We start from the raw sequence: 27,539 nt of genomic DNA, 5'->3' as shown, positions 1-27,539 counted from the left end.
TCACATGATTAGTATCTGTGAGTATCTTTGATCTCCCTAATGAAACCCACTTCCTGTATGACATTTTATGGAGCTTTTTAAAAGACTCGTTTACAATGAGTCTTGTTTACAATACTTTAAATCATAAGCTCATATTCCCCAAGAATAGTTTCTAAATCTGTATAATATTTCTTGGCCTACTTCTGTCAGGTGACACCTGAACATGTCTAAAACGAGCATTGGTTGAGGTGATTTAAGGCAAAGATATCATTACCAAATATTACACTTTGTTCAGAAGAGAGTATTTGAAAGACTATTTTCTAGTACAGAAGGTTTTGTAAAAGAAAAAAAAAGTATTAATTTTCTCTTTTGTGAAAGGTAACTAATTTTAGATTTAAAGAATGACTTTTGTCATATATTGGAACTTATACACTAATCAGACATGACACAAAGATTTATACACAAGAGTGTTTATTGAAGCATTATTATAAAACAGTAAAAAGTCAAGTGTCCAATGATCGAGGGTACTGAAATTAATTATTATGCATTCATCAAACTGAACACCATATAATCAATACAATTCTGTGTTAAAAGAATACTTAATAACATAGGAAAATGCTCATAAAATAATAGGCGAAAATATCTTACAACAAAATTGTAGGTGCTGATGTGGGAAGGTATGTATATATTTGTATATTTGCATAGGAAGAGAAAAAAAATGGAAAACATTCACCAAAATATTTCGGTGATTACCTTTAGATTGTAATATTTGGGATGGTTTCAGTTACCTTCTTCCCACGTTTTTATCCTTTTCAAGTTTTTTTCTCCGTGAGACTATGCTAATCCTATAATCAAAAAAAAAGAGCATTTATTTACAAAATAAATAAACAAAATGCTCTACAAATGATTAATTACTAGAATGATTTTTATCCGTGAAAGGCTCTATTTCTCTTATTTTCCATGATAAGTAAGGTGTTATGCTCACTGTTCTGTGACTCCACCGTGTAAAGTGATTATCAGCGACTGGCGTTGCTTCTTTGAACTGCTGAGCAAGCAGAAGCAGAGGCACCTGCCATCTAGTTTTGAGTAGATGAAAAGGAGGGACACACGTAAACATGATGACTGAGCCCTGGAGCGCTCCCAGGTGTCACTGGCTTCATTTGGCTGCTTCTCACGCCTGTGCTCTTTCCTGGTCTGTCCGTAGTCTTTCTTCGTGGACCACAACAGTCGAGCTACCACTTTCATTGACCCCCGAATCCCTCTTCAGAACGGTCGTCTTCCCAACCATCTGACACATCGACAGCACCTCCAGAGACTCCGAAGTTACAGCGCTGGAGAGGTAACCCCCTCTCCCCCTGCCCCACCGTTCACAGGACCATAGGCTCTGCCTCTCCTGGTGGAGCCAGGATCTAGGGTTGTCTGTTCCTCCAGGAGCCCATATCCGTATGCTCTTTAGAAGAGTGGGTGATGACTCGGGGCGCCCACTTTGTGCCCTAGACCCATCTTCAGATTGCCTTCCTTCTGCCTTCCCTTTTTTCCTACACAGTCACACTGCTGAAAAATCGATCTAGTGTAAAGGAAACTGAAAATGCAGTGTCAAGACATCCCTACACTTATGACTGGAGAGGTGCTTCCTCAGGGCCACTGGTCACATGTAAATTCTTAAAAGACCGTGGAAGTGCTAGGCAGCATATGACTGCTTTTAAACTTCTACCTCTCCCTGGATCCTGGAAAAGACTTCAGCAATGCATTCGTGGACTGAAAACGGGGGGAATCAACGGGGCCACATGAATACTCTGTTCCCACCCTATCATCTGCTCTTCCCTGATTTATATTTTCTTTCACTCGACATGATTACCTTCTGCTGGGCCATGAAAGGCTGCCCCCTTTCTTTCTTTTTCTTTTTTTTAACTTTTTATTTTATGTGGAGTATAGTTGATTAACAATGTTGTGTTAGTTTCAGGTGTATAGCAAAGTGATTCAGTTATACATATACATGTATCTATTCTTTTTTCAAATTCTTTTCCTGTAGCACAGGGAACGCTGCTCAATATTATGTAACAACCTAAAAGGCTGCCCCCTTTCTTAAACATCAGGTTCCTTGCCTTCCTGAATTCCTGTTTCTATATCCCATACCCTTTCCTGTTCTCCTTTCTCAAACCAAAACTCAAAACATAGCTCTCTTCTATTGCTAATCAGCTCCTGATATTAATATGAGCAAATCCCTTTATGTCCTCACTGACATTTCCCGAGTAGCTACACCTTCTTTTCATACAAACCACCAGAATCTCAGGAGATGTGGGCTCTGAGAACCATTTCCCATAAAGCAGCTTGTAGAGTTAGATTACCGTGAGGTTAAAAAATGAAGCAAGTGGTATAGGAAGCAAAGAAATATATCTATACGGTCCCACAGAGAGTCATTCCAGGGAGAGCCACAGTGGACGTCTCTGGAGAAACAGAAAATAACCATCTACCTGACAGCCTCCAGAGAACAAACATGAGTCTCAAGGGAAGAACTTCTTGTTTTAATGAAAGCTTAGTGTTCAAAAAGAAAATCTTTACTGGCTTTTCGGGGGACTCATCTGTGTACACTGAGAAACGTAACTGTTTCCAACCAAGGGTACTCATGGTTTAAGGCCAGTGTGATAAATTGAATTTTTCTTTCATGGAGTCCTCTTAAATATCATTGTTTTAGGATGCTACTGAAAGCATGTTAACTCTTTCTGCATATACGTAAAATGTGTATGTGACCATGTAGAGAGGGAGTATTATACCTCCCCAAGGGTTTTGTGGGTTTCAGGACCCTTCAGATACCAGGCACTCAGCAGCAGACATGTTCACAGGCTGCAGAAAGCCAGGCCTCCACTTCTCAGCTCAACACGTATAGTCCGCCTCCCTTTTATAACACTTCAGAAATTTCAAGATGTATTGTCTTGATATGATAATGGATAAATTCAAAATTCTGCATCCGCTTGAAGTATGCCATTTTAATGTATGTAAAATGTCCAAGCTCTTTAATACTATTAAGGTAATTTCAGTGTTAACATAGAGTAACTGCGTAAGATAGAAGAAGCTCAGTACCGCAGACAGATTCACCACGGTTAATTTTTTTAAAAAGTCAATCCCTCAGTGAAAACCCTAAACATATAGATCTGTTACACATGTACGAAATTAACCTGGAAATGTAAATATTAGAGCCTTCCTGTTGAAAGAACAAGATTAAGATCGTGAGCATCGCGTGCATTACCTGTTCCAAAACATTTATTTGATGTGATTGACTAGCCCAAACACAGTCACGTTGAATATCAATATTAATGACAAAGTGCCATCTGCATCAAGCCAAGAAAGACCAACACATAACGACAAAAGGGTGTCAGTGTGCATCAGCCGTCTGGATGCTTCCTAATTCATTCGATCTCCAACTGACTGTCCATCAGGTTTTTAAACCCCTCTCATCCCTCTGCCCAACCTCTCTCTGCTGGTAGCTTTTCACTGACCCAAGGGAAAACCAAGAAAAGCAACCAAGAGAGAAGCTGGGAGGCAGAGGATATCTGACCCAGAGGCAGCGCACCAGAGAAAACAAGAGACCCAGCCTCTGTGAAAACAAATACCTGGTTCCTCCTACTGTGAGAACGCACAGCCTAGGGAGTCAGGAGGAGGAGGAGTCAGGAGGACCTGGGTATAAAAATAGAGAGAGGGGCGTGGCAGAAATGTTCATTGTGTTTGCTCTGCCACAAACATTGATTAAGTTCATGGCGTCCTATGAGCACTGTGAAATGCAAAGATGCATGAGATACGATCCCTGTCCTGGAGAAATTTGTATTCTACTTTTGAAGCCAGGCCAAAAACACACACAGAGTTAAGTAACAGGAGAAATTAGAATACAACTGAGTGCCAAGAGAGATGTTAGGACAAATGCCACAGAAGTCCAAAAGAGGCCAAGGAAAGGTATCTTTTAAAAGAAGGTACTTGACCTAGACCTAGAAAAATCGGTAAAACCTAGCTAAGTACAAAGGCAGAGGAAGGACAGCCCCACAGAGAGCACGGCACAAGCCTCAGTGCCGAGGTGGGATTGAGAAAGGCCTGCAGAAAGACAAGGAATAAATAGTTCGCTGTGACCAGAATAGTAAGTTTCCACTTGGTTTTTGTCTTGGATTTTGGAAAGCTTTGAATGCCACGTGGAAGAGCTGGGACTTTTTTATGAGTCCATTGAATGAATTTGAGAAGAATAATATGATGATTTATATGTAAAAATGGGCTTTTAGAGATCAGTTCACCCATTGCTACTCCAAAGGAGAAGACTATTGGCAATTTGGGATGACAGTTCTCGGATGCGTGCAAACGTCCCTTGCCATTGCAGGATCTTTTCTCCTGGTCCCATCCATTAAATTTCAGGAGTGGCCCCGCCTCACCAGTTACTATGACAACAAAAACAAAAACAAAACAAAATAGCCCTGAGCATCTCCAAACACTCCTAGATGGTAATTCCACTCCAGTTAAGAACCGTATTTCACAGTCAAGTACACTGAAATGTCAAGAACTCAAGTCACCCAGGGAGTTCAGGACCGCAGTCCAGATTTCCCAACTCCCAGTCTGGTGTAAACTCATATTTTTAAAGAAGACAGTGACGGCCAAGAAGAGGCAGAATTGTGGCACAGAGAGATTTGAGAGAGAAAGGCCATGAGAGGCCGCTGCCACAGACCAGGTAGAAGGTGATGAGGCCCTAAGTTGGGGTGACAAAGAGACAGCAAAACCTCAGGGAAGTCGAGGGGTGTGGAGGAGGGGTACCTGGGACTTGGGTTAGCAGATGGGAGTCCCAGCTGTGGCTTCTCCGCAGAGGTGCTATGTGTCATTGCGCCTTCCTTCCCTTTCCGGGGCCTCAGTTTCCCCATCTGCATTTGGAGACAAGGGACCTGCCTGGATGGCCACTAAAGTCCCTTCCAGCTCTGGGGTTATTAGAGTCTGTGAGGCTTGACTCCCAGTCCCAAAAAGAGCTCACAGGTAAGATGAGCAGGAAAGCCAGGTGGGGAGGCTGGTAGGTGTGCCTTTAGGTAAGTTGATGATGAGTATGGAAACAGCAGGAGAGCCGATTAGAAATGACAGCTAAGCAGGGGGAGATATGAGACTCAGGAATATGAGTGAACTGTTTCCATAACCTGCGATTTTTCTGTGTCACCTCTCACGGGCAATGGGGAATTCACTATAGATGTTTCTTAGACCTCAGCTTTAGGAACCAGATTTTTCTTCTGTTCTCCTTTGTGAGCCATTTTTTGAGTGTTGCCCAGGGGTTGATCTTTTTTATCCATTGCATTTAAGGATGGAATTAAAATCAGTGTCTAGGGACTTCCCTGGCGGTCCAGTGGTTGGGACTCCACGCTTCCACTGCAGGGGGCATGGGCTCGATCCCTGGTCGGGGAACTAGGACCCCGACATACTGTGCGGCGAGGCCAAAAAAAAAACACATCAGTTTCTATATTCAAGATCCTAAATGGTAAAAATTCCCCTCAAAACCCCAACAATAGGTTATTAATAGAGACACTGCTCAACATCTTTTGAATTAGTCTTAACCTCACCTGAAAATTGTTCAGGCCGTTTCCTGAAAGTAGTTGTCAGGAATATACGATTTTATGCATAAAAAGATCATTATTTGACACTTTAACATGCATTTTAATACAGTGGCACATCTGTCTGCAATATATTTAAGTACCAACAAAACAGGCTTGGTTTCTTCCATAGTGTCCAAATGGAATTGGACATAGGTAAATGGAGGGAGCCCACAGGGCCATAAATATTGGATCCCATCTCTCTATCAGTAAGGAAATCACGGAAGGTCAAATTTTGCCTTGTTTATACTGCAGTTTGCAGTATAAATTAACATGAATAAGGAAGGATAACAGAACATATAATGTTAATTTCTTTCACCACCTTATCTTGGTCAGGTTAGAAAATCATTAGTGATAGAAAATTTCTGGAAGGGTACATATAAAAATGCTTAACAGTAATTGCCTCAAGGAAAGGGCAGGAGTCTGGCAGGGAAGAGAAACTGACTTTTCACTCTCAAAGCAGAAGTCACTGTGAGTCATTCTTTGCAGTGAGCTGCTCTTATGACGAAAGTCATTGCATCAGCTCTGATGACAGAGGCCATCATGCAGGAAGCTGGCCTTTGGGGAGGGTAACTTTTGCACTGTGTTTTAAAATCGGTAATTTTCCTCTTGATTCCATGTAACCTATACTTGATTACAGGTTTGTTTGGAAGTTTGTAAAATTCAGACACCTGTGAAAATACACTTTTGAATTATAAACGGTGTACAATGAGTGTAGAAAATACAAGCACAGATGGAAAAGAAGTTAAAAGGAAGGTACAGTCCCCCATCTGGAGACAATTCCTGGTGAACATAGAAGTAAAAAATTGAATCATACTGTCTATGGTTCTGTATCTTCCTCTGCCATTATAGTACATTGTAGATAGTTTCTATGCCATTAAAATTCTGCTATACTTTATCAGATGGATCTGCCATAATTTAACTCAAGGCTTTCTCTGGACATTATGTTTATCGCCCACTTTTCGCTATTATAAACATGTTGAAAAACTCAAACATAGATCTCTCTTTTCTTTCCAAACTTTGTTAATAATCGATTTTTAGAGTACAAAAGGAATCTAGAGATGAATGTAAATTCATCACTTGGGCTTTTCCTCTGAACTTGCTATTTTTTATTATCAGGTCTCCAGTGTTTTCAAGAGAGCATTAGCTGATTATTAACCCAAATTCAGTCTAAAACCTACAATTTTCAATCACAGATTTTTAAAAAACGGCCAATTTACATTTCCAAATTGCAACACAGAAGAGAAGCTTGTTTACCAGTCACTGAAAACTATTTTCTGAGCATATCTATTTTGTGTTGTCTGGAGAGCTAAATGTTTGAAGTTTGCACATTTGCAATTATGATGAAAGCTATCTCAACATCAAAAGGGAAAGAAATCTTAAAAGTAGTCACATGGGGCTCTCTTCTCTCTGTCTCTCTCTCACCCTCTCACCCATACACACACAACCCTGCCTGAAAACCTCAGTAAGACAAAAAGTGTCAAATTCTAGGGAATTCAGTGAGTCATATCATCTTGGTTTTAAATAGAAACTCCATTCTTCTAGGTATTTTCAGTAGTTTGGAGAGCAAATGTTAGCATCATGTTTGCAGTGAGATCTAAATCAGTCAGTCAGTTGATGTCAGACATCCCTCAAGATGGAGCATTTAGTACCACTTCCGGGCCACAAAGATCCTAGTACATACCAAGTTCTACCCAATCTTAGAATATTAGAGTCTTCTTTAGCCCTACCTGAATTGTCTCCATCCCTGTAAATTCCTGGCCCCTGGTTGGAGAAGCCCGTTTCTACTCAGCCCTCCCATTCTCAGGTTCTCTCGCCTGTAAGCCATCCAGTACCACTTTATAATCACCTCCTCTATTCTTGGCCAGTGTTTCCATGGCTCGGGGACCCCACAAACCCCACCTCTACCCTGTGTTGTTTCCTCCATCTCACTCGTGGCATATCCCTCCGCCAGTCACCTGCCTTCAAAGTAGCTGACCTTCCTCTGTTTCTGAAGTCTTTCAATCTGGCTTAGTTTTGCCAGTAAGTAGGTGACCTCAGAAGTAGGCACCAGTTTTCCCTAAGGCATATCTGCAACACCTGAATTCCCTGTGACGCCCCAGGAAGAGAAGTGAGCCTCTTCCTGTTTCAAAGCCTTATTAATTTCCAGGCAACTACTGACAATTAACCACTTTTGCTCGGGGTGTGACTGCAGGTATCACCCAGGTTCAGTGCACAGCCAAACCTTCTTGAGTTCCGCTCTCAAATCTATCTGCTTCCCCAATTTCTCTCTGTAATTCATCACTTGGATAATCTGCAACTGAGTAGTTTTTGAGATTCCTGTCTTTACAGCATCAAAACATATTTTAAACACGCATTAAGGCGGACTGACACAATTCCCTTGAAGGAAAAGGGATATTTCAGTCCCGGAAAGCCTTTATGTATTTATTAATTCATGGAGAAAAACGAAATATGAGACTCACTATTGCATGTAAGCCATGAGCAAACCTTTCTTTCATCACTTTGCATTATAACCATATAACCAGAAAGTGCTGTTACAGAAGCACTGGCATCTAAATCTCGGTGGCTGGCTACACCCACTGAACAGAGCTGGGTGCTAATGGCATCAAAGTGAGAAGTCACCCAGAGTGGCACAAAATCTATTCCCTTGTCCCTCAAGTGAGCCATGGGCAAAGAGAAGGATCTGGAGAGGAAAAGGATGGATCTATATCCCTACTAATTCCAGAAGAGCAGTTCAAAGACTGCCACATACAGATAGCAAACTGGCAGCACATCTCATACGAAGGATGTTATTCTTGTCTGTGTGAGACGTGAAAGTAGGACCTAAAGGAAAGCCAGCAATTACCATTTCTGTAATTGGGAAACCCTAAGTGATCTGCCCTCCTTTGTCATCTGCAATATCACATGTGGCCTAGTCCTAAGTGACTACTTTGAGACTGACCTGGACCTTTCTGGGGTTTGGAGCATAGGAGCTCATCACCTCTCCTGAATTCCGTGTGAGTGAATTCTGGTCTCAGAGGGAGAATTTTCTTTCCTTTTTCTGTCTGGATGTTTGAGCCCTTTATGAGTATCTTACAATGTCATCTTCAAAATTCTTAAATACTTTAAAGCCTATTTTGGCTACTTTGCCAAATATCATAGAATGAGTCATAATCTACACCAAACCCCATATATCTGGTGAATGTACTCCAATGTGGAAAATCTCCAGTGTGGTGCCTTAGTTTAAATAGCTTGCCCTGCAAGGGTCCTTTAAGGAGCAAAATATATATGGAATCATGGTAGAAACTCATTGTCATGCTCTAGCACCTAGGGAATGTATATAAATTTTAAATCAAGCTAAATTAAAGTTAATCATCACAAATTTCAGTTTTAAGCTAAGCAAATTCCATATTCCATGAAGTTATGTCAAAATGTCCAACCCAAACCAAGATATTGGATGCAGGCTAGTAGTATGGGGAAGTAAAAAAATTCTTTGCAGTCAGTCATCAGTAAGTATCCTGGTTCTATCTCTTACAGTTGAAAGTTTGGGAAAGACTTAATTTTCTCTGATCCTCAGATTCCCCATTTGTAAACGGGAGTGAATAATGCTTATCTTGCTGAATTTTGTGAGGATATGAGATACTATGTGAAGAGTAGCCAGCACAGTGAACGGAAGAATAGGCACTAAACAAAGAAATGCCATTTGAGTGTAATAAACACTATTTAAGAAAACCAGCCCATTCCACATTCGGTTATGAAGTTCAGTGCTGCCTCTTAGAGATGAAGGTCATAAACCTACCTTACCGATAATATTCATGTAGAATTTATTTACATCTCTTTAACGTATTTCTGATGAGAAATATTTCTTAGTCTATTCAGTGTATTAATGTATTAATGACCATTCTACTGAGTCATTTTTTTTAAACTTGCTTATTTTCCAACACTTTGAGGTTTATAACTTCATTGCTTCTTTAATTTAGGTGATGTCAGGACCTTTTTACCCCTCATTTTGAAAAATTAGTTTCCAAAGATCATCCGAAATGGGTGAGATTTCTAACGCTAACAATTTTATTTTGCAATTAGGCCTCAGAAGTCTCTAGAAACAGAGGAGCCTCTTTACTGGCCAGGCCAGGACACAGCCTAGTAGCTGCTATTCGAAGCCAACATCAACATGAGTCACTGCCACTGGGTACGTATCACGCTTTGTGAACCCCTGGATAGCCTTGTGTTTCTTATCGTGACTCCTTTAATATTCGGGATTCTGTGTTTTCTTTTTCCTCTCTTATGGTATAGTCCACTCCCCTACCCTTTGTTCCCATCCCCCGCTTGCCCCTTTTCCCTCTCCCTTCCTCCTCACTTTGTCCTTCTCTCTTCCCTTCCCTCTCTTCCCTTCCCTCTCTTCCCTCTCCTCTCTTCCAGACCGTCATTCCCCCCCACCCTTGTTTATTCCATTCAGTGATTTGTTAGCTGGGTCCCAGGAGAGCATAGTTTAAATGAGGTGACGGATTTTGTTGCTTTTAGATGCACTTTTTAATTTAGGCCTCTCTTCCCATGCATGTTTATGGGGATAAACTGGCACAGTCTCCATTCCTAACCTCAGCTACCTCTTTCCAAAACACATGCCACTTGTATCAGGGGAAATGAGGTGAGAGAGTCTAAATGGATTTGGATGTTTTCATTATCACTATTGGGAAATCAACGGATGGCCAAAGTCATAAGTGCAAGTGCTCAGAAAAGGATTTCTGTGGACTCATAAAGAATCTTTTGCCATAATAACTATGGCAAAATGACAAGAGAAGTCAGAAAGAACAGAGTGTAGTACTCCCCTCACGGAAGATCTATTTTATTCTCCATCTGTTCACAAGGGGATGAGATAACACCCAGTTAAGTTCCTAGAATATTAAAGATAATTAACTTAGATCTGGTTCACTTTGGGTTTGATCTTTTAAAAATAATCATACCATTATGTCACAGAAAAAACCCTCAAGAGCTTACATTTTTTGATGAGTTTGCTCCCTGCCTTTTCAACTCCTCCATTAAATCCTGGTATCTAGCTGCCATTTTCCAATCATGAGCAAAATTATCTCTGGGCTGAAGACTCAACCACAACTTGTGCTTTTGTCTGTTTCAGCATATAATGACAAGATTGTGGCATTTCTTCGCCAGCCAAACATTTTTGAAATGCTGCAAGAGCGTCAGCCAAGTTTGGCGAGAAACCACACACTCAGGTAGGGGCCTGTCTACCACCCTCTACCTACAGGTCTCTCCTGCTGGTTTTCCAGGTGGGGCAGCCTCTGTGGAGAGAGGGCAGACACTTAAGATGTGTTTTACTCATGCATTTAAATTATAACCTGAATATTTAAGACAAAGGATCCCGGGGTTTCTAATGTTCTCTAAAGTGTTGCAATCAGAGATAGTTATCATGCCAGGTTACCTATTATTCTTATGATGCTAAAATGATTTCCATTGATTTGGAGAGAAGCACGGAAAGGGAGCAAAATAGTTTTCATCAAAAAATTATTTATGTAAAGCACCATATAAATTATTTTTGTTATAAGAATATAATTGTCTGATGGTACACCAGATATTAGGTGACTATATTCAAAAATAAACCAGCAAACAAAAAGTATCATATGTGTTCTAACACCTTAAATCCTAATGTCCATTATGGTCATTTCTGAATGAGTGTCTCTGAAACTCTGAATCACTTTATTTGGAAGGGAAAGCCACCCAAAGTGATGAAAAGAGAAAATATCCTCTGAACTTAAATCCCACTTTCTCACCAAGATATGCAAGCATATCTCTCCTTCAGTTTACTACCCAGCATTTCAAAAGCTGGAGATGCACAATGGTTAAGTGTGTCCACTCAGAGTTTGAATACCTGCTCCAGCACTTAGGGACCAGTGATGGAGGCATGTCATTTAATCCTCTACCCTCAGCCTCCTCCTCATTGAAACAGGGTCACAATGTGGGCACCATTAAGATGCTTCACTGGGTTTGTATATAAAGGACCAGGCAAGGTGGGCAGGGATGCAGCCAGTGACTGCCCCTAACTCCTCACCTCCCATCTGGTGGTCTTTTGAATCTGGCTGACAACTATAATCCTCTACTTTGACCTCCTCAATGCGTCACCAACACCTAAAAATAACCTCTTTGCTAGTCATATCTTTATTAATCCTGCCAGGAAGGATCACTCACTGTTCTTTTCCCCTCCGTCACCACCCCCATTGACGCTTCTTTTCCCTGTGGTTTTACTCTGCGCAAATTAGTACCTCCATCCTCCCAAATGCCCATCATCTCAGTTCCGCCCTCTTTCTTCAGCTTTGCATCTAAACATTTATCGCCTCACTTTCTTCCAGCCCTTCTTTTCTCTTCTCCCTGCCATGGCCAAGTTTCGGTCCTCATCATCTCTCTCCCGGACTTCGCAGGGATCTCTTAAGAAGATACTCCCCATCACTCTACTATAAACAGCATTACCTCCTTATAACCCATGTCACCCACACCCTTGAAAAAAGCTTCCCGTGGAGTATCCTCAGGGCTGGCCACCACAGTGGCTCTCAGACTCTCTTTTGGGGGACCTCAGAGCAGCTAAGGACCCTCTCTGGAATTTAGTCCTTGAGGAAGTACACCACACAATAGCAGGAGGAGGGCAGAGATGGGCATGTGATACTAACCTCATTGTGAGTAAGGGGGCGGGCTGGCATCCTGTTCCAGACCGGGCCGCTGGCCCTCACCCTCGCAGGGCCTCTAGTCAGGCCTGCCTTTCTTCTAATCCCTGCTCTGGCCACCCTAGCCAGACCACTGAGCAGTTTAGGCCAGATCTGTGACTCAGGGACTCTTGCCCACCTCATGAGGTTTTGAGGCCATATGAAAGAGGCTATTTATGTAGATCTTCTGCAGGTTTTCCTGCCTACCCATTAGGAGAAGACCTTAGTTTCATGGAGGGGGAGGGAGGTGGAATCTGAACATAGTTTGAGAACTTGTGAAAAATGCACCAACTAATAAAATTGGCTTATTTACATGGGGTTTTTGGGGCGGGGGGGAACTCTTTGTTCAGTTCCTTATGAAACTACGAGCTCCCTCTCCAAAAAGGAACTGGTTTTGATGGAACCTTTCTTACATCAGAGCTCATGCTGAGGAAAGATGGAAACCCTCGCATAAGAGTGGAATTCATTGCAATTGAAGAACTAGATGAACTATATTGAGACACTTCTACAGCTTTTCTCTCCAGGATTTCAAAATTCATTAACAAATACTTTCAATTTCATTACTCAATACCAACAAAATAATGCCCCCAAACAAAAACTTCCCATGGCTCCTGTTATGTATGTAATAAAGTCAAGATTTCTAAGCATAATTTCCATAGTCTCCTAAGACTGGCTCTAATCTAACTCTCCGCCATCCTGTGCTTGTATTTACTTCCTTCTGGTGTCTTCCACCTCCCTCTCCTACCCACATCCTTCCTGTAATGGCTTCTCTCTTAAAGACATTTCAACCCATTTGAAAGGCTCAAGTCAAACGCAAAGTTTCGGTGATCTAGGCAGACTTTAGTAGTTCTTTTGCTTTGATTTAATAGCATTTGTTTTTGTACCTCTAAGATATTTTTCCATTATCCCTTGTATTCTACCATGTACTAATGTCTTCCTACAACACTGGAAGTGTCTTAGGGCAGGGTCTGTATCTTCTTGGTCTTTGAACCACTCTTGCCTCAGAGCCTGGTTCCTCTACTTTGAAGATAGGAAACACTGATTACTTTTTGAGTGAACAAAAGGACTTTAGCTTGACTGATTATCACTTCCACTTGTGTTCAACTCTGCCCAAGTTTTATTACTGTGCCACGGAAGGCAGGGCCATACTCGGTCCATTCGTGGGCTGCTCTCCGGCTCATGGTACATAATAATTTAAGGGAATTTCCAAGGGAGTTTCAGAGATGTTGTACTACCTGAAAACTTTCTGACACATCACTGCTCTTGAACATTTTTACGTTACAGATTCTACCACTAAATAAGGAGTTCAGTGCTTACTTTTGGGAGAAATGTGAGCTCCCAAAAGGCACTAGAGTCCTGTTTAAATCATTTTTAAAGTAATAAAAATAATCCCCTGTGTAAAAGAGTGGAATATGTTTCTGAAGGGAAGCAAACAATTTAAGCACTGTTGTGTAGTATCACGTTATAACAAAATCTAAGAAACCTCTGGGGTTTTTTTTGCAGTGTGGAATTGTACAATTATGATTTTCCAGATGTGGGTGACTTGGAATTAGGGAATATTGGAACTGGAAAAAAATTGGAAATTAATGTAGAAACTAATAACCTTTATAAGGTTAAGGACTCCTTTGAGAGTCTGACGAAAGCTCTTACAGACTCTCCTCGATATATAAACATAAATCTTTGCATATAATTTCAAACAGTTAATGGATCCTAAAGGACCTGTAGACCCCAGGTTGAAAACCCAAAGAGCTCCTCAAAAACAGAAAGCCCACAGTGACATCAGAAACTGACTAAGAGGTCATGGAATCAAAAAGGCAGAACAAGAGCAAGAGCTTGCTCTTCAGGGTGTCAGGCTTTAAGAATCCAAAAAACAGGGCACTGGACCTATGACTATGCCTCTGCCTGCGCCTAGATGTGGTGTGAGGGTGTGTCAGCTTGACTTTAAAGATCCAGTAGTTGAAAGGAAAACCTCCTCTCCCCATGACCCTGCCCAGAGGAAGAACTTACTGCTTCCTCTGTGGTTCCCACATGGGGACCATGACCCCATGGTCATTGCTATTCTCCAGGAGCCATGGATCCACTGTCTTGGGTTTGCAAAGCCAGTCGTTGGGTTAGAGGGTGAAGGATGAGTTCTCAGAAAACTGTGTTCAGCAGAAGTAGTGAAGCATAAGGAAACCACATGGGGAGAGGGAAGATGGAGGCATAAAACCCAGGGGTTAATGACATCTGTTAAGTTTAAGGGTCATGGTAGCAGTCCGCATTCATTCTTTCTTTCCTTCAACTAGCGCTTTTATTGAGCAGCTATTCTGAATCAGGATTGTGCGAGGGCTGTGTACGCAGTATCGAAGCCAAACAGACATCGGTCCTACTCTCATGGGACTTACGATCTATTGAGGAAGACAGATGATAGACAAGTGTGACTTTTTTTAAAGCCAAATATATAGCTGTAGATTGTATTATGGGCCATGAAGGACATGATCAGAACTGAGTGATAGTGATGGAAGGATGGCAAGGATTTCCTTGTGGATATTGAGTTTTAAGGTCTTTGAGGCCACAAATGAAGATGTCAGGATGTCAAGGAGGCAGGTGGCTCTACTGACCTGAGCTCTGAGGGGAGCTTTACACTGGAGTCTTCCTGATGGGATGCGTGTAGGAGAGGCGGTTGGCATTCTCACCCTCAGAGATCTCCCCCAGGTCTCAGTGCCTTTGGTCTGGACCCAGGGACATTTGGAGGCCCCTCAGAACACTAGGTCTGCATGAGATTTTCACATACATGACAGAGGGTGTAATGTCCCGTGAAGAGCAACGAAAACTCTCAGAAAACTCTGCTTGGCTTTCTGATATGTGTATGTGGCCTGAGTAGGTAGGGTGGTGGTAGAACCACTACAGAGGGTGCCACTTCCCGTGGCTGGGAAGGATGCTCTCCTGCCCTCATGGACTTGACTCTCTTTGGACTTTGTTTCCCCAGGAACCCAGGGAATAAAGAGTGACCCCCTAGAACGTTCTCTCCCTTTTTCCCCAGGCAGGGAGACCAGGGGCTTGCCCAGATGCGGGTCCCTTGGGGCAGCAGGGTGACCTGCCCCAGGAACATTGCCACTGGGGGAACACATCAATTTGAGAGTCCTTCTTGGGGCTGCAGTTGGTCAACCAGAGGAACAGGGTCCACGAGAATCCTCCAAACAAGAGGGCTGTGAGATGCTGCCAGGATTGGAAGACAGTGCTCAGGCACACTGTATCAAGGGCACAGGGACTTGGAGGGAGAAGCAGCTGGTGGAGGAGGCTTGGTTCTTGCACCCTTGGCCGGGCTTCCACCTCCTCCCTGAAAAATGATGTGTGGACAGGTCTGCTCCAGTTTCCAAGTCCCTGGTCAGAGGAGCCACCATGAGCAGCCCCAGGTTTTGGAAATAGCATTTACTGCAGCAGTACTCTACCCATACCTTCAGGTTGGACCACAGTGCATTTCTCTGTTTAATCCCATTTTGTGTATCTCTGTAGAAGCCAAAAAGTTTCTCTCGTCTTCTTAAAAATACCCACACCAAAAGGTCAAGTTCATTATATTTTTACCTGGAAATATGCAAGTTATGATGAAGATTTGGATTCACGTTACTATAATCAGAGAGAGAAAAAAGTTGTATCTACAGTATTTTTATTAATAGATTTATTTTTAATCTTTCGTTAGAGGAAACTGATTAAAGGGTATACTAGACCACTCTTTATTAATTTCTTACAAGTACATGTGACTCTAAAAGCATCTCAAAAACTTAAACAAAAAAAGAAAAAAGTGAAATATTTTTAAAAAATCAATCCGTAAGTCTTCTCAGATTTCTGCTGCATCTCTTCAAGAAAGGGGGAAAACTTTTAACTTCTTTGAAGCATACCTACAAGGGAATGATTCTTCGCCATAGTGTTTGTAATCTTTGAATATGTGAATGTCAGAGAAGCACATTACAAAGTTCATTTGATCAAAAGAAACGCTATTTATCCATAGACTTATTGGAATCATTTTGCCAGGTTGGAGTTGGAGGTTGTGAAAAAGTCAGAATGCATGAGTTGTAATTAAACAGAGAGAAATTGATGCCTATACTCAAATTGACCTGGGAGACTCTCATGTATTCTGGGGCCAGACCCTCTCTGGACCCAGTGTGGAGTTAATTCATTTTCCATCAGGCATAAAGTTTCTCAGGAGACACCTCGTCACTCTTTCTTCCCATGGCTTCCAAGATGCCATGAACCCACAACAGTCCTCCCCAGCTCCACTACCAACTGTGTGGCTCTCTGAGGACCTACCTGTGTTGTGCTCCTTGGCTTCTGTCCCCGTGTGAGTCTGAGGAAAGGTGATCCCTTGGAGAGCATCATGGGAACCTGCAATATGAACTTAAATACCTCGAAATACTCTGGACATTAGAACATCACTGTTCAGCCCTATTGGAAGAGAAAGGGGGATCAGAATGGGGTTCATTCCTTAACTTATGCATCGGTGTGTAATTCTTATTTTCCTTCCCACATTATTCTAGGGAGAAAATCCATTACATTCGGACCGAGGGTAATCATGGGCTTGAAAAGTTGTCCTGTGATGCAGATCTAGTCATTTTGCTGAGGTAAGGGGCTGAGCCTGAAACAGTTCTGGAAAAGCAACTGGAAAAGCTGCTCTGGGCAGTTCTCCAGGACAGCCCAGACTGAAACACTCGTTGCTTGTTCTAGAATATTCTAGCGGCTGCAACTGAAGTAGGGCTCCCACCCTTATACCTGCTATTCACCTCTTTCTCTACATGTAAGACTGGGGTATCAAGAGCTACATATGGTACTTGATGGAGACCTTGTTGTAGGATTAATTAGGGTTTAAAATAACAGGGAGAGTTTGCGTGCCGGGATGTGCCCATCTAAGTGAATCTAAGTGCTTTCGTTGTCTCGTGAGAATTGTAACCACTCTTACCCCAATTTGTGAACGTTCTCTTATGGACAGAGAACTAACTTTTTAATTTTTTTTTTTACTTTGCAGTCTCTTTGAAGAAGAGATTATGTCCTATGTCCCCCTGCAGGCTGCCTTCCACCCTGGGTACAGCTTCTCTCCCCGCTCTTCACCCTGCTCCTCACCTCAGAACTCCCCAGGTAACTTGAGGGTCTGTCATTCTGTCTCCTGCAAGTGGCCACCTGTGTTTCCACCTGATGAACGTGCCCTCTCTCCCTTAGTCCCCTCTCAATTTTCTGATCATCTGCACACTAAGTTGGGTGTTGACACAGTGCCACCTGTTTTGGTAATGACCCCAAGCTATCATGTGTTGTGCATTTTTAAATGATTTGGAAACATTTTTCACTAAACCAATATTTCATGACATGAAAATTATATGAAATTCATGTTTCGGTGTCTATCAATAAAATTTTATTGGAACCCAGCCACACCCGTTTATCTATATATTTTGTGTCAACTTTCATGCTACAACAGCAGAGCTGAGTAGTAGCGATGGAGACCGTATGGCCCCAAAAACCTAAAATATTTACCATCTGGCCCTTTACAGAAAAAGTCTGCGGACCCCTGCTCTAAATTGCTGTTTTGTTCTAAAACACACTCTCTGGGCATTTACAAGGGAAGAGCACTTTCTGGAACATTCTGCCTCATGAATCAGAATGTTATTAGATACCAATTTGAGTAACTTTTTGTTAAGTTGTAAAGGAGTTACTAGGTTACATGCTTACTAGGGACCACCATTATGCCCCCATGAAGATGCCAAAGAAGTTTTTAACGTGATGTGAAATTGTTTCCCTAAAGTTTTCTTTGTGTATTAGAATGAATTTAGAATTAGAACTCATGATATTCTTTGTGGGTATTTTCCATTCCAAATGAGGAGATATATATTGAACTGTTCAGCGAAAAAAGAAGCTAGTATTTCCTGGGTTCATCAAGATAATTAGCTTCAGTCAAATCTGTACTCCCAAATGGGATCCAGATATTGAAGCGTTTTTCCCCATTGTCTTGGTTTACAAGATCACATTGTCATGGGTGTTTGTGACAAACCCAAATCTATTTTTATAACTTTAAAATTTAGTAAAGGAAGTTAGTTGAAAAATCTAGTAACTTCTTATCTTATGACCTCCAGAGTTAGAGTTCAAACTTGGCTTTTGAAGCCGGGGGGAAATGGAGAAGAAAAACAGAATTTAGCAATATGCTCTGTCCCCCAGAAGGGATGTCTCATTCAGCTAGTGTCACTCAATACTGCCATAGGTCTCTAAAACTAGAAACCTTTTCATTTGTTCAGAATGACCCCCATCATGTTGTTCAGAACTCTCTCTTAGAGGTGGTTTCGCTAATTCCTAAAATCTGTTTTTAAGTCAGTATCTCCTTGTTATGCCTTTCTCCAAACAAGTGTATCAGTAACATTGCTGAGGAAATGTCCCACGTGTGCTGCGTCTGACATACAGCATAGCTGAGATGACACGGCTTGGGAAAAGGAGGACCAGGAGCTTTGTCAGAGCCAGCATCAGGACAATCAGTTGTTTCCAGTGTGCACAGGATGACTTCCTTCTGGGGAGCAGAGCCTTCCATCTGGGGGACCTGTTGGTCTGCATGATGATCTGCCATCTTGTTGTAGAGATGGTCCCAGCCTGATAATGTGTCTACATCTTGGTCCAAACCTTTGGCAGTAGAGTGTCTACGTACCTTTGGTATGCAGAGTATCATTACACGGGGGAGATATCATACTGCAAATAGAAAAAATAAGGGAGTATAAGGAGTTACTTGCTAACTGCGAGTTATTTGGATAGGTTTTATAAAAGGAATCAACCTTCCTGATACAGACATTACTGACACCATGAACGCAAAGAATCATCCAATTCATGTTGTCAAAGTGCTTAACTCTTTACTCTCCTAGCTTTGACCTTGGGGTCCTAGACTATGTAAGCCAGGTATTTTGAAGTTAAACTTTACAATTCCCATTTTTCTAGACCTTTATGACATTTACCTGGGGCAACATAGTGAATCATACATGCCAAAGCACTTTGTAAAGCTTAAATTATTAGAAAAATGCATCATAGTGACCATGGGCCCTAGTGGTAGTACCAGCAGTAATGAAAGTTGTATTATAAAATATACTGTAATCTGATGGCAGAAAATTACACTTGCACCTACAGACTTGTATTCTAGTTCTACCTATATCCTGAAACGTGGTATTTCAGCAGAGACTCTTTCCTTTTCAAGTGGTGGCTGTTGGTTCCCCCCACACCTCAGATGCTGCAGGACTCGCTGGTGAGACTGGTGCCGCTGGTGCCCTGTGTGCCTCCTTGCTAACACAGATCATCAGCTGTATCTCTCCTCCTAGTTGCTGTCATCCACCGACCTTTTTCTCATTCTTAAAGACTGTGGCACCCGTCTCACAGTCTCCCTCTCCTCCCCAAGTCCTTCCACCGTCCTGGATGACATCAGCATCCACAAGGGCACCCGTGCAGTTCCTTGGCCTCCCAGTTTCTGGGCTTCCTTGTCTGCCCTGACCTCCTCCCCCTCCCCCTCCCCCTCCCCTCCCCCTCCTCCCCTCCTCCCCTCCTCCCCCTCCCCTCCTCCCCTCCTCCCCCTCCCCTCCCCTCCCCTCCCCCTCCCCCTCCCCTCCCCCTCCTCCCCCTCCCCCTCCTCCTCCTCCCCCTCCACCAGTCCCACAGTCCCCTTCCTGCCTTGTTGTCATCTCTGAAGTCACTGACTCAAGCGTCCTACTCCCATCCAACGTGCTTATTCAGCTGCTCTTCCTGATACCACCCTGTGCCCTCATCAGGACCTCCAGTTCACGGACGCCTCTCCTTTCTAACTGCCTCTCCCTCATCCAGCATAGACTCCCTGGTTCATCATTTCTTGACAATGCCCTGAGCTCCCCGATCCTCTCCATTTCATTTACAGAGTTCCACTCCTAGATCACCTTACTATCTGCTTCCCTTACATCTGTAGTCAGGCATTCTTGGGCAAATTCACCTGACAAGGCAGATTATCAATTATAAATTAGTCATCTCTCCACCTCACATGGACCTTAAACACCCAAGAAAATTCAACCACATTTCAGTGGTAAACATATGCACTTCTCTACTTCTATTTCAAACGTTGCCACTCCTCTCAAACTTCCAACCCCTGGGTCTCTCCTGGCAAATGACGTGCCTTCTTCCTTCACTGAGAAAATTGAAGCCCTTAGACACAAACTGTCTCAAATGCCTGCTGCCTATCTTACAAGCCTACCAAGGCTGCCACTTCCCTCTCCCCCTTCACACCTGTGCATTAGAGGGGGTGTCTTCACTAAGGTCGCAGCAAGCTCTGGGCACCCAGTCCTATGGGTAATTCTCAGCCCTCCTCCTGATCTTTCAGCCACACTTAACACTACTGATGGCTCCTCCCCTTAAGTCACCTCTTCAGTTGGCTTCTGGGACACAAGCTGTAGGCATTTCATGTACGTCTTTGGCCACCTTTGCAGACTCATCCTTCCCTTCCTACCATCCTCAAGACTCTGTGCCAGGTTTTTTTCTCCTCTCTCTCAAGCTATGTCTTTTTCCAATCAAGCATTCAAACGTACTGCCAACAAAGACCAAACTTGTGATCTCACCCATCTGTGCTTCTTCCATTTGTCCCCATCTCAGTGAATGTCACCACAGGCCATTCCATTATGATGTCTGAAACCCACCTTGGCCTCACTACCAATATCCAGTTCATTGCCTCCTAAACACATCTCCAATCTATCTTCTTCTTCTTTTTTTCGATGTAGTCCCATTTCTCATCTCCACTGACACCACCCTAGTGCAATGCAGGCTGTCTAAATCCACTCTGGGCCTCTCTGGTGTTTTCTCTCTACTGCAGAAAGACTAAGGTTTTCATAACTCAAGACACATCACGTTGGTCCCCACACAATGGCTTTCCTGTTGTGCTTAACATTAAACAAAATTGCTTAACACAGTGTACCTTATCCTGTTTGATCTGTCTCCCGCCCACCTCTCAAGCCTTGTTTTGCATCACTCTGGTCCTCACACGCTATGCTCCAGATAAACTGGAGCACCATTTTCCATCCTGTCACGGTACCTTTGCATGTACTGGTCCGCTACCTAGATTGCTCTTCTCCCAGCTCATCTCTTCTCTTAAGTTAAGTGGAAGCCCTTCCTAACTCACTCAATCTAATTCATGCCTACTTATTCTTCAGCTATTCCCCAGGGAAGCCTTCCTGAACTTGGCCAGAGTATTCTGTGATCTCAAAGAACTAAGTTCCTATCCTTCATGGGTAGGAATCATCTCAACTTATAATTATATTCTCATTTCTGTGAGTTTGGTTATATCAGTTTTATCTAGATTATAAATTCAGTACCTGGAATATAAACTAATAAATAGGTATTGAAGGGGCAAACCATGATCATAGCCATCTGTGAAACTTGGAGAAGAATGTTATTTTTTCCATTCCTTTTTTCATTAAAAGGTATATAAAGATAATAAAGCATCTACAAAGCACTCTAGGTGATACAAAAACTCTCTTTTGTAAAGAGTAAGGAATTATTATTAATAATATTATTAATTTTGCTTTTATAGTGCAAGGTAATCTGATATAAACTCCTGCATGCTCTGGGGCCTAATGGACATGTATATTTATTTTAGCCTCAATATAGTTAGAGAAGTACAAAGTACACATATATTACAATCCTAGTTGCTTCATTATAGTTACAACCACTTCTTATAATCTAGTAACTTACAAGAGTCTAGTTTGGTTTATGTTGTTTTAGAATATTCAAGCATAACTAAGCCAAGAAATATGCTCCTCGAGGTATTCTGAAGAGAAATACAACTTGAAATGGAGTGGAAGACATAAATATTTATTGTCATCAGCATTCAGTCTTCTCTTTATTATATTATACCTGTTTATTATAAAAGTAACTGAGGGAGTGATAGAAATCAAGGGAAACGTCTTGGAGAAGACGCAGGAATGTGCCTCTGGTTGGCCCTTCCTCCTCCGTTGCCCTGCATATTTGTTCTTCAATAAAAAATGATGACCTTCAGCCTGTGTGCTTCTCTCTGCAGGTTTACAGAGAGCCAGTGCAAGAGCCCCTTCACCCTACAGGAGAGACTTTGAGGCCAAGCTCCGCAATTTCTACCGAAAACTGGAAGCCAAAGGATTTGGTCAGGGTCCAGGGAAAATTAAGTGAGTGCTCCAGTGCTTGGCACTGAACTCAGATGGTAGATGTTTCTATCCTTTTCTCCCCCATAACTTGGTAATATATGTTTGGAGATTGGATACCATGGTGTAGTATCAGTCATGTTCATAGAACGGAGGAAAGAAAAAGTTAGGAAGTTGGAAAGAAAGAAGAAAGGAAGTTAAGAAATGGAAGGGAGGCAGGAAGGGAAGAGAAGAGAAGGGAAGGAGAGGGAGAAAGAAAAGTAGATTTCAAACAAAACCATGTATAAAATCAATGGTAGACCTTTTCAGAAAACAAGGAATCTTGAACTAAATTAAAAAATCGTATGTTTCCCTTTACATATTCTTGGGACAAATTTACCTACTCATTAGTCAAATAGCTTTGATCTTCGGATCTAAGTAAAGAGTCGTGGTCTTTTTCCACTTTGGGTTTATTATTTTCATCTTGAAAAGCCAAACCCAAACTCAGGAATCCAACTTAAGAGATTCTTTTTGGAATTGATCAAAAAGAATCCTAAAGGTAGTCCAACTTGATGGAATGTGTCCCATTATGAAAGTGCACATGTTGTCCTCGTGCTTTCATGGTTTTGAAAAGAGTGTCAACATAAGGCCATAGCTGAACTGACGGAATCTATATCTTGTTGGAGAGGCTGGGCAATGAGACCATCAGCCTGGGTCCCCACAGCTCGCCTAGAACACTCCCTAACATCGGAGCCCGAGCACCCGCTCACCACCCACATGACTTCTTCTCCTTTCCAGGCTCATCATTCGGCGAGACCACCTGTTGGAGGGAACCTTCAATCAGGTTATGGCCTACTCCCGGAAGGAGCTCCAGCGAAACAAGCTCTACATCACCTTTGTTGGAGAGGAGGGGTGAGGCACCAGCACTTTTATGGAGACACCTTAGTGTGGGTAGACCAGAAACCCCAGATCCTGGGTGATTCTTCTCAAGAAGAAGCAGGATGTCTCTAAGCCTTTGCCCCACGGTGATTCTGATCATGTCCTCCCAGGAGGCCTTTCTCTCCAGGTGTTGCCAATCTTTAGGTTTCATGTTCTCTAAAAGCCTAAGATGATTGGCATGTTCTAGAGTCTGAGGTCACATGGTCAAAGTATAAGCCAAAAATACAGACCTAAACTACTGCATCTTTACTTTCTCAAGTGAATACCCTTCTGAGTTTCTGATCAAAGAACTCTTCCCCCAAGAGTGCACGTATATAACTACATACCAAATTTTTCATATAATTTCAGTGATTTCTTGGCAAGCCATCTCAACCGTGGAGGGCAAGCCCACCCAGGAGGGCATAGCAGAATGAACTTGAAAGTGTTTTCAATTCATACATATGCACTCATGCACCATCACAGGAAATTCTTTTGTACCTCCCACAATGAAGTCCCGGTTTTGAATGGGCCATATCATACCTTTTATCCAAAAGGTATCATATGATCGAGGACAAAGGTTAAGGAACACTGCCGTAAGCATTGGTGCATGGCCATCTAGTAAGGACATCATCCCCAAACCAATCACTGCATTCTCATTTTCTACAGCAAAGTATACTTCCCTTGGGATCCACTGTAAAGAGCAGAGGCTGCTCTCTGCTTTCCCAGCACTGACTCTGAAAGGGCAAGCCAGCCCCTGCGTAGGGACAGGTCCCCCGCCTCTCGCACGTAATGAGCTTCCCGGGCCTCTGCTTCCTTTGCAGCCTGGACTACAGTGGTCCTTCGCGAGAGTTCTTCTTCCTTTTGTCTCAGGAGCTCTTCAACCCTTACTACGGACTCTTCGAGTACTCCGCCAATGACACCTACACCGTGCAGATCAGCCCCATGTCTGCGTTTGTAGAAAACCATCTTGAATGGTAAGAGCTGGAATATTTACATTCTCGTGTTGGAAAGTTCTGGTCTTTCTTAGTCAGAAGACAGTGGTGTTTCTTGAGGACCACTGTGTTTGGAGCAGCGGCCCGATATCATGAGGGCTGATGGGAGTGAATAACAAGGCACTAGAGCGAAGGTTCTCTGCCAGTCTTCACTCAGAATACAAAATAAATTACTAAAGACATACAAATTTCCTATCAACCGCAAATTGATGTAAGATACTGTCATTGCCTTCTGAGGAGACGCGAAGGTAAGTAGACATAGGTTCTGAATGTTGATAATTCTACTAAAATCCTAAGAGTCCCCTGCAGAGGCTTCTTGAAGGTATTTGTAGGAAATTCTCTGATTTGGACCAATGGCTTTCACACTGTGGCCATCAGCTTTTGCATCTTGCTGTAAAATAAGTCTGTTGGGTCAGATGATCTCTCAGCATCCTTCTGACTTGAAAATCCAGTATCTCTTTGGTCCTCTCTTCTTGAGACATCAATTGCCACTTACTGAAATGAGTAAGAAGATCAGTATCAGTCAATTCTGTGTAGTTCTGTGGGTGAGATACCTCAGATATGGGTGTTAGAAGTCTCCAGAAAGCTGCATGGGACATCTAGGATGCCTGCACTTTCCTACTGTGTCACCACCACACCTGACTTGAAAAGTACCCCTGACTTCACTGCAGGAGCTCCTGCCATGAGGAGGGAAACAAGTCTCGGAAACTGCTGATGTGAGTTCTTTTCTGACATTGCTTATTGATGATGTGTCATGGGGCTGCTGGTGAAGGGAGCTTCTCAGGTGACACCTGGGCCTGCTGGGCGTATGGCCCAAATCGCCATATTTTGGTTTTATGGCAACAGAACAACCCACGTCTGCTACAGCTGCCAGCTACAGCCCATGACCTCTCTCTCCAAACACTCTCAGCTTTGAAGTTCTTTTTTTGTTTTTTTTCATTTTTTAGAATTTATTTTATTGAAGTATAGTTGATTTACAACATTGTGTTAATTTCTGCTTTCCAGCAAAGTGATTCAGATATATATTTTTTTCTTTTTCATATTCTTTTCCTTTATGGTTTATCATAGGATATTGAACATAGTTCCCTGTGCAATACAGTAAGACCTTGTTGCTTATCTATTCTATATATAATAGTTTTCATCTGCTAATCCCAAACTCCCAATCCATCCCTCCACGTCCACATCTCCCCCTTGGCAACCACAAATCTGTCCTGTATGTCTGTGAGTCTGTTTCTGTTTCGTAGATATGTTCATTTGTGTCATATTTTAGATTCCACATATAAGTGATATCATATGGTATTTGTCTCTTTCTGACTTACTTCATTTAGTATGATAATCCCTAGGTCCATCCATGTTGCTGCAGATGGCATTATTTCATTCTTTTTTATGGCTGAGTAGTATTCCAGTGTGTGTGTGTGTGTGTGTGTGTGTGTGTGTGTGTGTGTGTGTGTGTGTACCACATATTCTTTTTCCATTCATCTGTTGATGGACACTGAGGTTGTTTCCATGTCTTGGTTATTGTAAATAGTGTGCTATGAACATAAGGGTGCATGTATCTTTTTGAATTATAGTTTTGTCCAGGTATATGCCCAGCAGTGGGATTGCTGGATCATATGGTAGTTCTATTTTTAGTTTTCTGAGGAACCTCCGTACCGTTCTCCATAGTGGCTGCACCAACTTACATTCCCACCAACAGTGTAGGAGGGTTCCCTTTTCTCCACACCCCATTCAGCATTTGTTATTTGTAGATTTTTTAATGATGGCCATTCTGACCATTGTGAGTTAGTACTTCATTGTAGTTTTGATTTGCATTTCTCTAATAATTAGTGATATTGAGCATCTTTTCATATGCCTACTGGCCATCTGGATGTCTTCTTTGGAGAAATGTCTCTTTAGGTCTTCTGCCCATTTTTTTATTGGGTTGTTTGCTTTTTTGTTATTGAGTTGTATGAGCTGTTTGTATATTTTGGAAATTAAGCCTTTATTGGTCACATCATTTGCAAATATTTTCTCCCGGTCCGTAGATTGTCTTTTCATTTTGTTTATGGTTTCCTTTGCTGTGCAAAAGCTTGTAAGTTTGATTAGGTACCATTTGTTTATTTTTGCTTTTGTTTCTATTGCCTTGGGAGACTGGCCTAAGAAAACATTGGTACGATTTATGTCAGAGAATGTTTGCCTATGGTCTCTTCTAAGAGTTTATAATGTCATGTCTTGTATTTAAGTCTTTAAGCCATTTTGAGTTTATTTTTATGTATGGTGTGAGGGTGTGTTCTAACTTCACTGATTTGCATGTGTCAGCTCTTAAGTTCTTGAGCTGAAGCAGGCGTGTCTGCATCAAGTGTTACAGTGGGTCTCTTGACTCTCCACAGGTGAAGAAGCAAATGTGGCCTTTGTTGTTCCTTTTCCTGTAACTTATCAAATAAGTGGATGATGAAACCTGGGAGGCAGAAACACGTAGATGGGGCAGGCGGAGCAGGAAGTGGCCACTGAGGGGACTTAGGAATGAGAATTGAAGGCTACATCTAACTTAGTCACTTTCAGGCAGGGTTCACTCCAGCGGTGGAGAGTGCCGTACCCCATGCCACAAGAATATATATGTACACAGAGTATACTTCATATAATCCCTTAATTCTCTTAGTCTGTGAGCATGAAATTTAAGATGGTGTCTTGAAGGTCATGAATTAGAGTCAGGAAATATTTTCATCAAATACTGTAGCATATAGGAAGGACTATGCTGGGTGTTGTGGGATACCTTCATTAATTAAGCAATTGTAAATCAAGCATGTGCTATGTGCTAGGAGAATACAAAGAAGAAGTGAATGAGATCTCCCCCCTCAAGGGGGGAGCATGTGAGTAAATCAATAATTCCACTATAATATCTTAAATGCCAGGTTATGCATACATAATACACGTACGTGTGTGTGTGTGTGTGTGTGTGTGTTTGTGTGTGTGTGTGTGTGTGTGTGTTTGAGAGAGAGAGAGAGCGCCCCTGAGATGCAAATATAAGCTTGGGAATTGTATTAAATCACAAGGGAAAATGTCTCACTCAGCTCAAGGCAAGGGATGGGGGAGTGGGAAGTGAAACCAGAGGATCTCATAAAAAGAGGGGATAATTGTGCCATCTTTTTTTTTTTTTTTTCTAAAGAGAGTGGGTATACGAGCCAAGTCTTAAGGGACAGTTGAGTAGGAGACTAGGCAGAGAAGGGGAGAAAAGACGTTTTGAGGATCCAGTATTGGAAGCAAGACTCGAAAGGCGTGGGA

General features: G+C 42.3%; 1 protein-coding gene across 3 annotated transcripts in view; it reads left to right on the top strand.

The window, feature by feature from the left end:
• The window catches only part of HECW1 (HECT, C2 and WW domain containing E3 ubiquitin protein ligase 1), a 475,998-nt gene that overhangs the window by 399,258 nt on the left and 49,201 nt on the right, over positions 1-27,539 (top strand). For all 3 annotated transcript variants that reach the window (XM_082473396.1, XM_082473395.1, XM_082473397.1), the window contains 8 exons: positions 1,184-1,318; positions 9,645-9,750; positions 10,693-10,789; positions 16,783-16,866; positions 17,268-17,377; positions 22,293-22,413; positions 23,167-23,280; positions 24,108-24,260. In XM_082473396.1, the coding sequence (XP_082329522.1) occupies positions 1,184-1,318; positions 9,645-9,750; positions 10,693-10,789; positions 16,783-16,866; positions 17,268-17,377; positions 22,293-22,413; positions 23,167-23,280; positions 24,108-24,260 (920 nt within the window). The remainder of the gene's footprint in view (positions 1-1,183; positions 1,319-9,644; positions 9,751-10,692; positions 10,790-16,782; positions 16,867-17,267; positions 17,378-22,292; positions 22,414-23,166; positions 23,281-24,107; positions 24,261-27,539) is intronic.

This window comes from Balaenoptera physalus (genome assembly GCF_965194825.1).
Source record: "Balaenoptera physalus genome assembly, chromosome: 8".
NCBI classification, from domain to species: domain Eukaryota; kingdom Metazoa; phylum Chordata; class Mammalia; order Artiodactyla; family Balaenopteridae; genus Balaenoptera; species Balaenoptera physalus.
This window is presented reverse-complemented; position numbering and strand designations above follow the sequence as displayed.